This window comes from Canis aureus, chromosome 28 (genome assembly GCF_053574225.1).
Source record: "Canis aureus isolate CA01 chromosome 28, VMU_Caureus_v.1.0, whole genome shotgun sequence".
NCBI classification, from domain to species: Eukaryota; Metazoa; Chordata; class Mammalia; order Carnivora; family Canidae; genus Canis; species Canis aureus.
The window spans coordinates 24,260,438-24,278,830 of NC_135638.1; the positions used below are offsets into that span (position 1 = coordinate 24,260,438).

At 38.2% G+C, this 18,393-nt stretch overlaps 1 protein-coding gene across 1 annotated transcript in view; it reads right to left on the reverse strand.

The window, feature by feature from the left end:
- PREX2 (phosphatidylinositol-3,4,5-trisphosphate dependent Rac exchange factor 2) overlaps positions 1-18,393 on the reverse strand; it is a 281,233-nt gene that overhangs the window by 103,016 nt on the left and 159,824 nt on the right. The window contains exons 24-29 of the mRNA XM_077876670.1: positions 12,992-13,211; positions 12,245-12,452; positions 5,422-5,601; positions 2,404-2,498; positions 1,533-1,615; positions 296-386 (exon numbers count right to left, since the gene is read on the reverse strand). Of these exons, the coding sequence (XP_077732796.1) occupies positions 296-386; positions 1,533-1,615; positions 2,404-2,498; positions 5,422-5,601; positions 12,245-12,452; positions 12,992-13,211 (877 nt within the window). The remainder of the gene's footprint in view (positions 1-295; positions 387-1,532; positions 1,616-2,403; positions 2,499-5,421; positions 5,602-12,244; positions 12,453-12,991; positions 13,212-18,393) is intronic.

Sequence of the window (18,393 nt, forward strand, 5' to 3'; positions counted from 1 at the left end):
AGTAGGCATTATGCTGGTTTCAGCAAAAGCAATGCAACACTTACATCTCTTCAATTAACTCATTTATATTCATTCTAGCCTCTATAGGGATTGCACATTTTAAACTTGCAAATAAATCTATATGATCCTATACTGACTTTTTATATATATTCAAAAATTATCAAAACAGAATACAAAGGGAATCGCAAAACACGAACAGCCATTTTCTACTTACACTAAGCTTTTGCTTCATTACTATGTTATTTCCCACTTTTGCTTCCCAATTGCTTCTAGTAGTAACTTTTTAAAACTTTACCTTGTAATCCTTGACCTGGTGTGAGGTACTTGGTTTGCTCAAAGGCTCTTACAACAGCTTGCCCTTTTAGGAGATTGGTAATTGAATCCACCTATCGTAATAGCAGAGATTTCTGAAAGTTACATACTTCTCATAATATATAATATACATTTCTAAGAATAAATCTTGTAAAATATTTTTGTCTTAATGCCACAATTATTTTTGCAAACTCACGATGCTCTCAAAACTCATCTTTATAAAATATTGGAATAAACTCACTGGTAACACTTGCAAAATTTCTTACTATCCTACCATATATTAATATAAAATATAAATATACTTTATATATCACTTTACAAAAGAAGATTTATAGAGTTCTTTTTTTAAAAAAAAAAAGATCTATTTATTTATTCATGAGAGACAGAGAGAGAAAGAGAGAGCGAGAGAAGAGAGAGAGAAAGAGAGAGACATAGGCAGAGGGAGAAGCAGGCTCCTCACAGGAGCCGGATACAGGACTTGATCCTGCATCCCAGGATCAGGACTTGGGCCAAAGGCAGGTGCCCACTCGCTGAGCCACCCAGGCGTCCCTATAGTGTTCTTAAAAAAACTAAAAATCATCGTAATCCTTTTCAAAGTGGTAAAAACTTCTACATTGTGAATTTCGGTTATGGATATAAATTCTTTAAATGCAAAATACCAACACAAGCACCAAGAGAATCTTGTGCTTCTTGAAAATAGGAATAAACTAAGAAACATCATAAAGAATTCTGAAATCTCACACAGGCACACGTAATAAAAAGAGTAAGTCCTGTGTTTATAACTGTACTTTTTCCAAGAACCATAAAATACTTGCTAGTCACAACAATCCTTTGGGTTTGTTGGTTGAAGAATCTTTATTCCCTTTTTATTTATTTTTATTTTTTTAAGATTTTATTATTTATTGATGAGAGACACACAGAGAGAGAGGCAGAGACATAGGCAGAGGGAGAAGCAGGCTCCATGCACGGAGCCCGATGTGGGACTCAGTCCTGGAACTCTGGGATCACGCCCTGAGCCAAAGGCAGATGCTCAACCACTGAGCCAACCATGCGTCCCATCTTTATTCTCTTTTTAAGTTGCGGAAATTGAGGTGATGGGGACAGAGGGACAGATCAAGGCCTTTCCATTCTTACTCTAAGCTCTTTTTACTATGTCTGAAAAAGGGATTCCTGACAGTTTGGTCTGTAGAAAAAAAGACCCGTAACTGTCCCAATCGTACCTGGCTGAAAAGGTGCTCGAGGCAACTATGTATCTTGTCCTGTTTATCATGAGAAATGCGAACACTGAGGGGAAGCTCATCACCTAGATATAAAAAAATAAATCATCCGTCTTTGTTTAACATGCTAACATATTTTAATATAAACAAAATTAAAAATAATAATTAAACATGAGCTCTTATTCCATCATGTTCTTAGATTCAGAAAAAGAATTCCAAAAGATTTAATAGCAACTAGGATATCAGATGCTTGCTCTTTGCAATAAAGGTGGAAGCAGAGTGCCTCAAAGGAAAAAATACTATATAAACTATGTCAATGGTGTTTTCAAATGATGCAGTTTTGTAATGGTTAAATAGTTGAAATAAATCGCATATTTCAAAATGAAGATGTGTCCTAACTGGATGCAAAGTCTTTGTTCAGAACACACCCCAGATATTTGTGAGCAATTGTATTAGTCAGTGTTTTCCTCATCATTCCCCTCCCCATCACCCATCACCCACATACAGGGCCAGTTGGGGTGTACCTAACCATCTCAAAAGTCCTCAGGTTCAAAGCCCATCCCACCTCTTCAGTCAACAATGCCTAATGTTTTAGTACAACATGCTTCCTGTCTACCTAGCATGCTTCGTAGTATCGTGAAAAATCCTAAAATATACATTAAGATCAGACTTCATTTGTGCCTTTCATCGCTTTTTAATTCACTCTGTTCACAGCAGGATTGGGATGTTGCCTGCATCCAGCACATGTGACTGACATGCCATACTCATAGCTGCCAAGAATGACAAATCAAGGTGAAAATGCATGTCAATTTAATCCCTTAAATGTGTCTCCCCGGACGACTAGTGTCAGGACACACGCCTCTGCCAAACGCACCTGAATCCATCTCATCACTGTGAAAGTATGAGCTGCATTGGCTACTGCAGATGCTGGTGAAGGAGGCAATAGAATTCCTGTTGCTGTTGCAGTCGCTGGGAAGGAGGAGGAGACACATGTCACTTCTGGAATGCAATAGCCAGTTGCCCTGCCAGTTCTTATTAGATAAACGTGCCATGCCACAGTTAGACTCACTGATATGTCTCAAAGAAAATTACAAGGAAGATACATTTTGCTCAACTCATATTTTATCTTACATTAAAAAAAAATCTAAATTCAGTCATATTTCAAAATCTCTTATGCCATGTAAGCTGATTCCAGATGACATTTTGTTTTTAATCTGAAGGTAGAAAGCTAGGAGTCAAACAGCACTTAAAATTCATCATTACCTATTTGATGCAATATGTCTGTAGTTAATTTGTGAATAGAGACAAGGTCCTGATTCATGATCTCTGCCTATCAACTCTTTCTGACAGCTTTTTTATTTTAAGATTTTATTTATTTATTTGAGAGTGAGTGAGAGAGAGCATGAGTGGGGGTTGGGGAGTGGAGGGGAGGAGCGGAGGGAGAAGCAGGCTCCCTGCCAAGCAGGGAGCTCGATTCGGGGGGTGGATGCTGGGGCTCGATCCCTAGACTCCCAGAATCATGACCTGAGCCAAAGGCAGATGCTTAACCAACTGAGCCACCCAGGCCCCCCCTTTCTGGTAGCTTTAAACTATAACTCATCAACTGTATTCTGAGCTTCCCCGGAGAGGACCGGCACCCTGTCTCCACCTCAGAGCTCAGCAGAGGCCACCACATCTGGTGAGTGCTCCATAGTGGTCATTGGTGAAGGAAAGAATGTTTCAAAGTTTTGTGTGTGAATATGGACACATTACAGATTTCAGAGTGCAGGAGGCAAAATACTTTTTTCCTCTCAGAATCAGTAAAAATGACTTATTTAACTTTAAATTTACATTTAGAATTTCCAGTTTAGCCTAGAGGGAGACTTGGAGGGTAATTTTAATTATCTGATAACTAGACATTGAGGTAAGAAAGTATTTTTAGATTTGTAATTTCCCACTGGAGGAAAAACCACAGGTTCCTATTAAACAGTCTACTGGTATCCTTTGAAGCTAAAAGTAAATGAAATGGTAAAAGTGGTTAATCTGTGTTATATATTATTAAATCTCTAGGAATAATTAATTCTTATATATGTGATAAAATCCTCTTCATTAGGAATTGGGATAGTACAGTGGTTAAGAGAGAAACTATGAGCCACAGCACCTGGTTTCACAGGTAAATTAAGTAACTCCTGTGACCTCAGCTCCTTCAGATGTAAAATGGAGTTAAAATCCGTATGTGCCACAAAGGGCTGTGGGGGGAATTATGTGAAATCATCCTGTTTCCCATGTGTCTGGTGAAAATATTTTTAATGCTAGCTATTAGTTTGTGGCAAACATCTCTGAGGAGAGTAACTTTAATAATAATTACTTAATATTTTTTCATTGTAAAACACTATATGATAAAATAACAGTGAATACAAGAGTTTTCATCTTTGATTAAAGTAAATAAGACAAGGGCAGCCTGGGTGGCACAGTCGACTCTTGGTTTCGGCTCAGGTCATGATCCCAAGGTTATGTAATCGAGCCCCACCTTGGGCTCTGTGCTCAGCATGGAGTCTGCTTGAGATTCTCTCTCCCTTTGCCCCTCCTGTTCCTGCTCTTGCTCTCTCTAAAATAAATACATAAATCTTTAAACTAAATTAAGACAGGAGATGCTGAAGCCACACAGGCAGCACATACGGCCAGTGCCAACAGTTCTCAATGAAGTGCTGGTTAAGACAAGGATTCAAAGAAGAACAAGCACTTTCAGTTAAGGAAGTTCACTGGAGGAGCCATGGTTAGAAGGGTGATGGTAGGCAGATGACAACAGACACTGGAGGGAAGGTGTTACAGGCTGATTGCATCTCCCCCTAAAATCCACAGATTGAAGTCTGACACTCGGGACCCAGGAATATGACTTTGTTTGGAGTGAGGGTTTTTACAGACATAATCAAGTTTAAATGAAATCATTAGTTGGGTCCTAATCTGGTATGACTGGTGTCCTTCTAGGAAAGGGAAATGTGGACATAGGCAAATACTTGGAGGGAAAAGGACATGAATAAACAGGAAAAAGATGGTCATCTACAACCAAGGAGAGAGGCCTAGACCTGATTCCTTCTTCCAGAGACCTCGGAGAAAAACAGTCCTGCTGACAGTTTGATCATGGACTTCTGGTCCCAGAAATGTCAGATGATAAATAAATAAACTTGTGCTGCGTAAGCCACCCAGTCCTTGGCACTCTGTTATAGCAGTCCTACCAAGATTGTACAGATAATGTGTAAGAGAGGGGCACGTGGGTGTCTCAGTCAGTTAAGTGTCTGACTTCAACTTAGGATATGATGCTGGGGTCCTGGGATCAAGCCTCACATCAGGCACTCTGCTCAGTGGGGAGTCTGCTTCTCCCTCTCCCTCTGACCTTCCTCGCAGCTCCTGTTCTCACTCTCTCCCTCTCTCAAATGAATTTTAAAAAAATCTTTAGAAAGTGTGCAATACTAGAAAAAAATACACAAAGCTGGTCATGGAGGCGAAACGGTAAAATTAGTTCAATCTTCATACAACAGAAAGAACCTCTATTCACTACCCAACAGTCCAATAATCAGATATTGGAAAAAAATTTTAATATAGGCTCAACTTGCTTATTTGCTATACATGTTACAAAATCTGTAACAGAACAAGTCCTCCAAATTAGGTTCATTGAGCTGGAGAAAAAAATGCTTTTTCCAAATGACTCAAATTATGAAAAAAAAAAAAAGAGTATTTTTAAAGATTCTACAGGACCACTTTGCTTTGTCTGGGGTTGGTAACAGTGGTGGTTATTTTGTGAAGGTAATAAACAAAAATGATAATCAGAATTTTTTTCCCAAGACCTTTGTGGAAAATATGGAATCACATTTGACTGTGTTGATGCAATGAGTTTAAGGAATTAATGAATTACCTGTAAGAGTCTCTGTTGCTGATGGTGTCATGACCTGAATCTTCCTGTTCGTCTCCCGCCATATTAAAACAGACTCGTTTGCTATTTCTTTCTCCCTTCTCGTTGTCACTGTCTGGTGGTACTATGCACTCTGATGTCTTACGTTCTAATTTAGGAGAATATGTTATGGAAGACAGAAGGCTGCAATGTGATATTAAAAAAAAATAAGTACATGTTTTCAAACTGGCTGCTACAGATAACCTTAACTTATTTCTAGAAATATTTCTAGAGTATTTGTTTGACATAAAATAAATATTTGATTGCATTACAAAACGGTCATACAAAGTTCACTTTTCCCTCTCAGAAGAAGTAATAGAGACAGCATACAATTTAGACTAGAAAACTGTGTTCAAATCCCAGTTCTGCACTTACTATATTTGTTATCATAGCAATACTATGATAATTCTCTTTGACATCTCTGATATGAAGACAATAAGATTGTCTAGCCCATATGATTCTGTGACAAAGAAATGAGAATATATTCCAGAGATGTGTTACTTCTGTCCCCTAGCCATTATCACTATGATCTAAAATTACCTGGGAAGCTTTGATGTGCTACCCATATAGTAAAATAAATACTAAATGTGCTTAAGCCAGCCTCACTGGCTTACCCTCAGGTATTAAAAACCCATCTACCCCTGCTTTGGGTTTCTCCCAAGCTGTCTTTATTTGACAGGGAGAATATTGTGACCAATCTTTCTCACTGCTCATAAAAGCAGGTGTTCTGGCCAGCAAGACCAAAGACATTAAAAAGAGTCACACACAATGTAAGGATAGGAGGCAGCAGGGGCTACCGCCATATCATCCACAATCTAGTCACAATGGCATGTTGTGAATCTGCCCAAATGAAAACCGCTTTCACTTGGCTGAAGACTAAAACACAACCTTCATTTCTGAATGGGCATTGCCCTTGATGTGGACTTTGAGTAGCGTGGATTCCATCACTCCAACCTTGAACGTCTGGCCCATAAAAGGTTTCTGTTAGTACTAACTCAAATTCATGCAAACGTGGAATTGGTCTTTGCTATCAAATGAAATACCGTAAAACTTGCAGAATGAATTAAACCATATCTTAACAAAGGGCCCTTGCATGGCTTCTTCAGCCAACAACCACCTTCTCATTTACCAGGTACTGATGACATTCGGTTCTGGTCAACAGCACATATGTACATATCTCTACACTCATTTTTCCATAGGAGTGTCATGTTTGTTTTACTTCCTGCCTACAGGACTGTCTCATACCTCTTATGTGTAATCCATATGTCAAACCCAATTCTGTACGTCAAGTAAATATTTGTTAAGAGATTTCACTAATTAGTTAATTAGACACATCTATTATCCCATGCATTGTTTTGGTGCTGTGCACACAGGAGTTTACAAAACAAACAAAAGCCCCTGTCCTCTTGGAGTTTAGATTCTACTGGGAAGAAACAAACCATAAACAAGTCAATTGTATAGTATATCACATGGCAACAAATGTTAAGAAGGAAAATAAAGAAGGTAAGGGAGATGGAGCTGCAAATAGTGGAGTCAGGGAAGGTCTCATTGGGAGATAACATTTGAATAATAGTATTTTGGCATTTTATAGCTTTTAGATATCACTGAAAATAAGGGGGCTGTGTTACATTGCTCGAGGCCCTGTGAAGTTATAAATTATTTTAAGCACAGTTTTTCTATTTGCAGAGATACTTTTATGTCTTGGAAGATAGATGGGTATTTATTTACTCCCTCCGCCCAAAAGCTTAAAACATTAGATTAACTCCAATTACCCAAGCTCTGTACTACACTGACAGATGAACTCTGAATACCAAAGAGGAAGGGCATGCAGGAGTTCTCATTTTTCAAGGAGTACTCTGTGCTTTATGTATCTTTAAAATTAGAAGTCATGGGGCTGCGCATACTCATTTTTTTCAAAGTCAAATGAATTATGTCCACATATTTGCTTTTCGTTTTAAACAGCTGCAATCATGCTTGCACTGACCCTGTGGGAACAAGTGTTAGGCTTACAAACAAATGATAGAAAAACAGTGTTTTTTGACACCATGTTTTTGCATAAAATTTCTAGATTCTTAAAAGTAATAGTAACGCATAAAGCTTTATAATATTTGTGCATACAGAAATAGTTTTCTTTCGCTTTTGCTCACTTACACTATTTAGCTATCTACTCTAGGACTCAGGATTTTAATTAATTCTCAATTAAAATCTTGAGCAGTCCAATCTCCTCACACCCTTGATGAATAAAGATTTTGTATATAGTATCCTGCATCCACCCGTGTCTATTAAACTGAGACTTAAATAGTCTTTATCATTTTCATCAGACCTTACATTTGTTGAGCCCTTATGCCAGTCACTATGCTAAGTACTTAATTCCTAAAACCTCCTTATGAAGTAGGTATGACTATTATTATGGTGATAATCCCCATTTTAGAGATGGAGTGAGTGAGACACACATGTATAGACATATTTTGCAAAATAATCAGAATATCCCCTCCTTGCCTATCGATTTATACATTCTGGAGGGAGGAAAGGCATCATTGATGTTGTCCACTACCTCCCAGTTCTCCTGCACACACAGCTGGGTGGCCTGCCCTACCCCATGAGGGTAAGAATGACCATGTAGCTTATTTTCACCAGGATGACATAAGCGGAGGTAACTGGAGTCTTTCTAGGTACAAGCCTTTTAGCAAGTATAAAACCTACCTCATTCCCTCTTACTGATGTGACAATCAGAGACATTCCAGTTGATGGGGGCTTTGTCAGTCTGAACTCTTGAGTGAGGTCAATGTGGGGCAGAAACCCTGTGACCCAGATGGGCATAGAGAATGAGCAAGAGAGAAATCCTGTTGTTTAAAGTCTGTGAGGCTTTAGAGGTTTTGTGAACATAAACCCCAAAACAGCCATATAGAGAGTAGGGTACCTAGAAGAATGAGAGATGTGACTGGGATATAGGAGTATCAACTTCATCCTGAGGAAGTAGGCACCAGATAAAGTGATCTATAGATCACCCATTAGTCTGACACTTGAGAACCTAGAATGACAGCTGCAGACCTCGGGAGCAGTACTGACTGGGCAGAGGTTTGTGATATTCTAGAATCAGAAAAAGACTAGTGTGACTGGAGCTCAGAGAAATGAATTTGGAGACGGGGCAGATTGCATTGGGCCACACAGGGGCAGATTGCATTGGGCCACACAGGCCCCAATAATGTAGCTGATATGATTTCAATGGCATTGCAGTGTCATTAAATGGTTTTAAGCAGAATTCTAGCATGATATACATTTACAGATCCCTCTGGCATCTGCTGAATGTAGAATGCTTTAGAGGGGCACAGCTGGAAACTCCTACAGTGGACACTGGTCGGGGAACAATGGTAACGCAGTCTAACATGATGGAGCAGATATATTCTGAGGCATAGCTGACAAAACTTGATAAGCTACTGGAGGTGAAGGGGCATGAAAGAGAAGAATCAAAGATAATACCCAGACTCTGGCTTGCAGAACTGAAGAGACGAGGAACACTTTACTGAGAAGAAGGAAGATCTACAATTCAGGTTTAGACACAAATTTAAGTTTGAGATTTAATGTGATATGTCCTTGTGTTTCATAACCCACATCACAGAGGGACTGTAGGGATGAAATCAAGCAGTGCATATACTGATAAAATCGTCCCTGACACATAAGCCCCTATAGTACAAGTTAGTATTTAGGAAGCTGGGCCCTCTTTTCATACATTTACCAGCAAAATGCTTAGGCAAACCTCAAGGATAATTCCACCAACAGCCCTACCATTCCTACCTGTAAGCCCAGCTCACTAAGTGTCCCACAGTGTGGTCTGTTCACCACTTAGTCTGGGGCATCTGGCACCTATAAAATGCAGGCCTGTTCTCAGCTTTCCTATCTTCACTAGCTCCCAGAACTCTATTCATCTCCCTCCTGAGAGAATACACAAAATGCTGTATTTTAAAATCCCATCAATGGTTTTGGATTATCTACAAATTATTTTGCCCTCTACTTATGTCTGGTACCTAACTGTCATTACCCAGAAAATAGCTCATTGAAGGACAAAGTATTTAGTGTCAATGAGACAGGAAACATAGAATAATAAATTCATAACATCACCTTATTTCATGTTAGTAGACAACAAATGTGTCTCTAGTCCCACCTTTGGATCTGAAGGAAGTAGAAGCATTTAGTGGAATGCCTATGTGTTAAAGGAAATTTTATTTCTAGGAGAAGTGTTCCCAAGTGGCAGGGTAAACAGATAAGCTCAGTACCAGGCCCTTTCCCAGGAATGAAGGATTTCTAGAAAGGCCAGCAATGCAATGTTGTGAGGCAGTTTCTCTTAAAACTTGGCAAAGTATCTGAGATCTGCTTCTCCACTCTGCACAGGCATATATGTCTGACCAAGAATAATTACTACATGGTGAGAAAATTGTTTGGTAACTAGCTTTTTAAATAATTTGTCAAGCTCGACTGCACTGCAGCATCTCTGAATGGGGCAATAGGGAATCCAGGCACTTGGACAATGGCACTGTTTTAAAGGGATTATATTGCACATTGAATTATGTGGAACATATTTATATTTAGAACTAAATTATATGGTGCACACAGAGAAGACCAAGGAAGTTTCTCAAATCACTTGTGCATTTCATGTCATTTTCCTAATAAACATGCACAGTAGGGGAAAAGCTTTTAGAATAACAGAGTGGGAAAATCTTAAGTAAAAATAGGTAATTATTTTAAGTAGTTTTGGTTAATAAAAATAGCTTAACTCCTTTCTTCAATGAATGCTTTAAATATAAAGCATTTTAAGCCAAGTAAAGGGAGCTTTTTGGCTCTAACCGTTTTCTTGAAAATATATCTACATTAGCTAAACTTAAAAAAAATCAATAAATTAACAAAGACAGACATAGTCTGGACAACTGCCAGGAAGTGCTGAGTAGTCATGCATTAGAGGCCTGGTCTCTGAGGTAGTATCTGCTCAGGCACATCAATAATCCTGCTGTTGGTAAAGGACTCATCTGAAAAACAGGAATAATAACTCTTGGTCCAACTGGCAGTGTGGGATTGGTCCAGATGTTCTCCTAAAATCCCTCCGGGAGCTAGGATACATGATTCAGTGCCACTATTTATTGCCTTATTAATAAAGATTCTTACTCTGTGCACTTCCTAAATACTTTAGGGAGAAAAAAAACTGGTTTCTAAAATAGAACATATCATACAATAAAATTCCATTTACTAAATAAAACAAAATATGATGCCCTAAGATATTAACTTATGTGTCACAAGGCCATTCTCAAACAATCCAAAGTATCATACAGTTGCCTAAAAATAGGCACTTTTTCTCTTAGCAACCCCAAACTATTTAATTCATCTGTAAATGGGGCAGTCACAATATAATATACTGATGTAATAAACAATTTTTTAAAAACTAGTGTATTAAAAATAGGAAAACAGAATTTCAAGTCTAAATTAACTCATAAAAATGTCAGAACAAATTAGCATAGTAAATAGTAACTATCTAAAGATCGCCTTAGAAATATGATGCATCTAATTGGTGATTTTGATCTCCAAATTTCAAAGATGTGTAAAATAAGAGATTATGCCAATTAAGATTTTATTAGCATAATGTCCAATTACAAAAGAAGGCTTAGTATAAGTTTTAAATATTTTATGTCAAAACTGAATTATCCAGGGAAGTATGGGATGATGTATGTGGGGGGAATTAAGACACATCTGGCAGCAATCTAAATGTGTAACTTCTTAAAGAGAGTACAATAAAAAGAGGATAATGGTGTCTATACTATTTTCAGATTCTACCAACTTCAGATATATTCACCAATTTCAACTCTTTGAATGATGAGCAAGCACAATGTTAGGCACTGTGCTGGTGTTTTTTATATTAATTCTTGCAATTTTCACCACAAACTTGTAATTTGTTATTATTCTTCATCCTGTTTAGTACATGAGAGACCAAACTACCCCAAACCCCCATGTTCTTGTGACTATACAGAGTTGCCTTGACTAGCTGTAATATATAATCACACACCATGATGTGGGAAATCATCCCACAGAGTTGAGGCAATTGTCCAACCATCAAAATTTTAAATAAGAATCAGAGTCAACCTCTTTGGAAACATTTTAATTTACTTCCACCTCTTCTCCATTCTTGGTAAAAATTTCCAAATGACTGGCACAGCTGTTTGGATTATTGTTTAGTAAACCATTAATTCAATCAGAAAAAGATTGGTGCTAGTGATACATGATTTTGCATTTACTCATTCAACAAGTATATTAAAGATTTGTTACATATTTATCATATACATTTATTGAGTGTATATACGTCAAATACTGTGTTCTGCTATATAAAGGATACCAGGAAATATGTATACTTAGTTGGCAATCTTTCAATCATATTTTTTAATTTAATATTTTCACATTGAGACTTTGTGCTTTCTATAGACAGAATTTTGTTGTTCTCTTCCCCGGTATTAAATGCTTCCTTAAAATATATATCTATATATTTGCCATGTTATATCACTTTTAAGGTGCTGAAATGAAGAGCATCTATATGATTTACATACACCCACAAAATCCTACTTTTCTAAAAATGAAAGAGAGTGATGGATATTCAAAAGCCAGGTTTTCCAGCTATTTTATTAGGCACATTTAAAAATATAGTAAATAAATAAAAAAAAATAAAAAAATAAAAATATAGTAAATAAAAATAAATAAATAAATAAATAAATAAATAAATAAATAAAAGTATAGTAAATAAAATACTTACTCATCAATTTGACAAACACACATTTCCACCTCTTTCAGTGCAGTCTGAAGTTTGCCCAATAGTTTCTGATAAATATCTTGGGTTTCTAGGTCTTCTTCTTTTAACAAGTACCGGAGCCCATGCCCATCCTGTTGTCCCAGAGACAGACCTGAAGGGGCTGCCATGGTTGTGATTGTGTGCTGAATGTACACCATTGGACTCAGTTTCCCTGAGGAGTTAAAATCATTCCAGAATAATATATATAACCTTTAACTTACAGGAATGTTCCAGTGCAATTCATTCTAGACATAGGCTTACATAAAATAAAATGCCAAACCAGTGCTGAATTTAATTCAGGAGTTAAAGCGAGTTGTGATTAAAATATCTTTCAATCTCATGCTCTACTGTGATGGTGGGGAATGGCATTGTGCATCTCTAAAGCTGCTCCACCTGTATTTTTGTTATAGTTATAGGGCCATTTCATACTACTGGTTTTCACAGCAGGATAAGCAGTGCCCAACATGCATGTAATGAAGGCAAGAACAATCATTCTTCTTAGAGGAAAAAATAATAAAACTGCAAAACTCCTTTTTTATTCTATAAACATTTATGGATAATTATCCAAATGATTATAAGAGGAATCCTGTCTTTATAAAATTCAGACTTGTTTATACACCAGGAATCTATCCTATTTCAGGGATGCTGGGATAGTTAACAATTGCCTAAATTACTTTTCATGATTTGAGAAAGTTTCAAAAGCTAACATACCTTGCTCAGATTTATTTTCTTTATCATGAGAATTATGCTTCCTACTATCCAGCTGAACACCAAATGCACTTCCCAGGGAGGTTGATGTTTTGGGATAGGAAACTTCCATTATGTTGACATGACAGTTGGTAGGGCAGAAATCACTGCTATGTAATGGGGAGATTTTAGATTTGGCCTGTTTAAAGGTGGGCCAGGCTCTATTCTTCAGGACACGTGAAAACTGTAAATTAAAGAAGAAATAAAAACCAGTTGAACACAGTGTTCCTAACTTCCATCATCCATAACAAAATATTAAAAAATAAAATCATGTCAACTGGAAAAGTGAAATAAATTATAAGTTGCTGGAAATTAAACCATTATTTTAAAACCCACACATTCTTAATAAAGTAAAGCAATATAGGCAGCAATGCATAGGATTCTTTTGAAATTCTGATTGCAAGTTAGATGCTAAAAGAAACAAATTCAAGTGACCAATAGCACTTATTAGAACTCAAATCCCCAGGCTGCTAGCAGCTGAGAGTCTGACAGAGAACTCAAATTGCCATCCTCGGATACAAGAGGGACACACCACTTAAAGTGAGGCAAAGTGGTAGAAGTGGGTAGCTGCCACCGGGTCAAGAGTGGACTCTTCTAACCATTGTCAAAAGCCAGTCCAAACCTGAGTCTGTGAACAGGTTAGACAGCAAGGCATGGTGGTGTTGACCCAGAAGGGTAGGACAATGGGCAGAACCAACTGTACTGCCCGTGTCTCCTGCGAATCACTGCTGAGCAGTTGGGTCAGGATCAGTCTGAAGACTGGTGAGGACTCAGCTTTTACGCCATTGGAAATAAAGTGATACTCAAGGGATTCACACAACTTCCAAGAATGGCCAATCTACTACTTAGAACTTTGCAATCCAAACCCATCTATTCCTTGTTGTGTGGTCTATATGGCCACCCAAAGTCCGATCTACACCTAGGTTATTATCTCAAGCTCTCTTCCCCTTGCCCCCTAGGCTCCTTCTTGCCTTCACTCAGATCCTCTCCCATACTGTCTACTCATTCTTGGTCTTTGTACAGGCTTTTTGGTGAGCCTAGAATATTCTTCTTCCCTCTTTGCCAAACTTCTATGCATTTTTCAGCTCCTATGAAGTCATCATCAGGCCTACATGTCTTCATCTAGGTCCAATATCCTTGGCTGTGTGCTAGGTTACAGCATATTGTAACCCTTCTTATAATTATGAATGAATTTCTTATCTCTATCTCAGTGGATGATAAATTCCATGCCTTGTGCACCATAAAGAGCCATCTCATAGGGTTGAACTGGATTATAGTTTCAAAGCAAAGGACAAAGAGCCACAAGCTATGTGTGTTTTAGTTATGTTTAGTTTAGCCTATAACGGATGTGATGCTGGGCAAGTCACTATCTTTTTACCATTCCTAGTAAGATGAGGAATATGGATGAAATAATCTCTGTGCTGTCTTCTTGCTTGAAAACTGAAAGCAGATTTATTTATTCTACTAGTAGAGTAGTAATTTGGGCACTGAAGTATTAAAAATTAAGACTAACATTGGTTACTGTGTAACTTTCCTAGGTTAAATTAAAAAAATAAAGATGTGATACCAAAAATCACATTTTATAAATATAAGCTCATCATTAGAATATGAACTATGTTACCTGTATATGAAACTGTGCCTTCAAATCACAGGTCTGAAGCTATGTAGCTCAGTCAAGTACCAACACACAGTAGGAATCAAAATGAGAGCGGTGGAAATGCAGGGAATTGTCAACAAAATTCCTAACAAATTTGATAATAATGTATAGTGATACTATCTGAAACACCTAAAGAGTGGGAGTAATTTAGAGACTTTCTGGTCTATGCTCTTACTTTATAATAAAGAAACTGTGACCTGAAGACTTATCTGGGAAAGACTTAGAATTTAAGGCCAGATGCAAACTTGCACTCAGAAGATCTTTTCCATTGTAGTTGCAGGACTAAACTCTCAGATAAGTCCCCATGGCACAAAGAAAGGCACAGCATTGTGGCATAGCGTTGACCACAATAGACAGGTATGCTCCTTTTGCCTTTTTCCATTTTATTTTATTTATTTATTTTAAAAAGATTTTTATTTACTTATTTGAGAAAGAGTGTGAGAGAGAGCATGAGTGAGGGGAAGGGGAGAGGGAGAGAGAGAGAGAGAAGCAGACTCTCCGCTGAGCAGAGAGCCCAACTTGGGGCTCGATCCCAGAACCCTGACATTATGACCTGAGCCAAAGGCAGACGCTCAACTGACTTAACAGTCCCCTGCCTTCTTTCATTTTAACTCTTTACATATTTATTCAAACATATAAAGAGAAGCATCTATTCCCAGACTCTGCAGTAAATGCTGGGGATACAGTCCTTGCCCTCATAGAGTATATAGTCTAGTAGAGGACTCAGGTTAAAAAAAAAAGAATATTCTTATATATAACAATTTTATTACTACAAGTATATGTAATGTGTATGTGTATGTGTATACATATATATATATATATCTGTAACTATGTGCATATGTAACAATTACATAATAATTATAATAGCCAGACAATGAAAAATTTGGTAAATGCTAAGAAGGAAGTGAACAGAGTGATGGGATGAGGTGTTACTAGAGTGATCAGATAGAGAAGGGATAAGATTCCCTTTCCAGTGCGACCAGTTTCCTCTAACTTTCTAACATGTACCTAAATACAAATGCCTATGAACATAGTATGTTCCCTTTCCTCACACACTCAGAACAGTTGTGTGACCACGCTTCAATGTGCTTGACCTCTTTCAAAGAGTGTCAGAAAGGAAACTCCTTTGCTAAGGGCCTCTCTTGATGAGGATAGAAGCTGATGAAAGCAGGGCTGTCTTCCTTTCTAGGCTGTCTCTAGAAAAGGGGGAGATGAAGGAAGGACCATAGTCATGGGTCCTGGAAATGTGCTGAATACATTTTACAGATCAAAAAATGTACTCCTAGACAGCATGTCCTAATATTTAATTGGGACACCCTTCTGTAACGCAAATCTAAAATGAGGTAGGTACAGTTCTTGTCTTGACTGTAGCACATGCATAGGAACAGGCTGCGGTCAGGCCATCCAGTAGCAATGGCCCTGCCAACATGAACCTGGCATCTTTCTTAGAAACATCAAAGACAACACTGAGTTCACTAACCTGCTTTGGAGATGCTCACAACGAAAGACCAAAAAAGCTATTTTCCATAAACAAAAATTTCGATTTTGTGATAAAGAAATGTATAGGGTGTGGGGGAAGGGGAGTTGGGACATACAGCTCTTTAAACCTATTTTGGATAATGTAGCCCAAACATACTCCACTTTTATTCATCCATCCAACAATTACACATTGAGGGCTTTCTAAACCAGACACTGTTCTAGGCATGCTGGGAAACATCAGTGAGTGAAACAGATTTCTGCCTTCTGGGAGGTTACGTTCTAGTGAGAAGAGAGGCCAACAATAAACATAAGTCAATTATATTATCCTAGAAGATGATAAGTAGGTTGAAAACAAAATGGAGCAGGAAAAGAGGGCTGGGAGTTTCAGTGGTGAGGTGAAGAATGCATTGCCAATTGTAACCCTCATTGAAGAGGTTGACATTTAAGCAAAATTTTGAAGGAAGGGAGAGTTGGGAATGTGGGTACAAGAAGAAAAAGCTTTCCCAGCAGAGTGAACATCCAATGTAAAAACCCCAAGGATAGTATGCTTCAATGAACATCCAGTGTGGCCAAAGCAGAGAGTGAGGGGAAAGGGGAAGAACATGGGAGTGGGGAAATTATGGGTAGAAGGAAGGAAGATCCTTCTTAGAAGGAAGACACAGATCAAATAGGAGCTCAGAGACCTGTAGAACAATTTAGCTCTTACTGTGACTGAGATTCACAGCCCTTCAGAATAGACTGTTGGTGGGCAAGGGTGGAAGCAGGAAGACCACTTGTGGGAGAGACAATGCTGGGTCACCCTAGGCTATATGTAATCGGAGCGATGAGAAAAGGCCGCATGTCGTGAAGGTAGAGCCAAGAGAATGGTTATGTGGGAGCCAGGAGTGAAAAATGCACGCAAGCTTTTCAGACTGATCAATGCACAGGATGGGTCTCATCCTAAGGTAGAGATGACAACAGATATGACAACTGTAGAAGGGCAGGATCAGGAGTTTATTTTGGACACGTGAAGTCTAAGGTATCTATTAGACACAAATGAAGAGGTCACAATGGGCCGGGAGATTGAATGTGATCACTACAGGATGAAGCGTGGAGGGAGGAAAGGGGACAGAGCAAATCCTGAGTTCTGATTCATGAAGAGGTCAGAGAAAAAAGAAGAAACAAGCATAGGACATCACTGTGACTGAGCCTCTCAGAAAAGGCAAGCAAAAGTAGAAAATTTCTAAAGAGAGGTACAAGGTCAACTGCATAGATGCCACTAAAATAAGGAATATGATGATGACAGTTAACGAGTTTTGAAAAAATATAGGTCATCAGTGACCTTAAAAGAGCCATTCCAGGGCAGCTCAGGTGGCTCAGAGGTTTAGTGCCACCTTCAGCCCAGGCCCTGATCCTGGAGACCCGGGATGGAGTCCCACCTCAGGCTCCCTGCATGGAGCCTGCTTCTCCCTCTGCCTGTGTCTCTGCCTCTCTCTCTCTCTCTCTCTCTCTCTCTCTCCCCATCCCTGTCTCTCATGAATAAATAAATAAAATCTAAAAAAAAAAAAAAAAAAAGGATTCATTCTAGTTACATGGGGGGGGGGGTGGTACTTGAGCCCATCTTGAGTGTGTTAAGAATGAAAGGTGAGTGAGATAGCAGGTATAGACGGCATATGGGGAGCTCTTTTCAGGACAGAGTTCAAGAAATGAAACAATAGGTAGAGGAAAGTATGGGGGATCAAGGGAAATAGTGATTTTTAATCTAGATGACATTAAAGCATATTTGTACATTGACATAAGTAATTCTTAGAAATGGAGCTGCAGGCTTCTAATGCATTGGTAGTTAATTCATGAATTATTAACCATGACAACACATTAATATCCAGTTATAGTCACTTGACTAAACGTAGAAAATAATACAAAGGTAAGCTGCTATATTTTGCAGATAGTCTCCCATTTCAATTAAGTATGAAACCCCTGTGGCATGGAGTTATAAGAAATCTGTAGTGAGGGAAGAGGACGTGGAAAAAAATTTTACCCCTAATTTTCCTGATCTATATATCAATTTGGGGACTATGTGGCACTAATAACTAAAGGTACTTGGAATATTTAAAGTAAGACTTTGGATTCCTACACATTATATTTTTGTGTAAACAGGAACAATCTCTTGAAAGCTCATTAAATGTTTATATGGAGGAAGTATCATTAATACACAAAATAAGCCCAATTATGGAATTATTATCCAATGGAG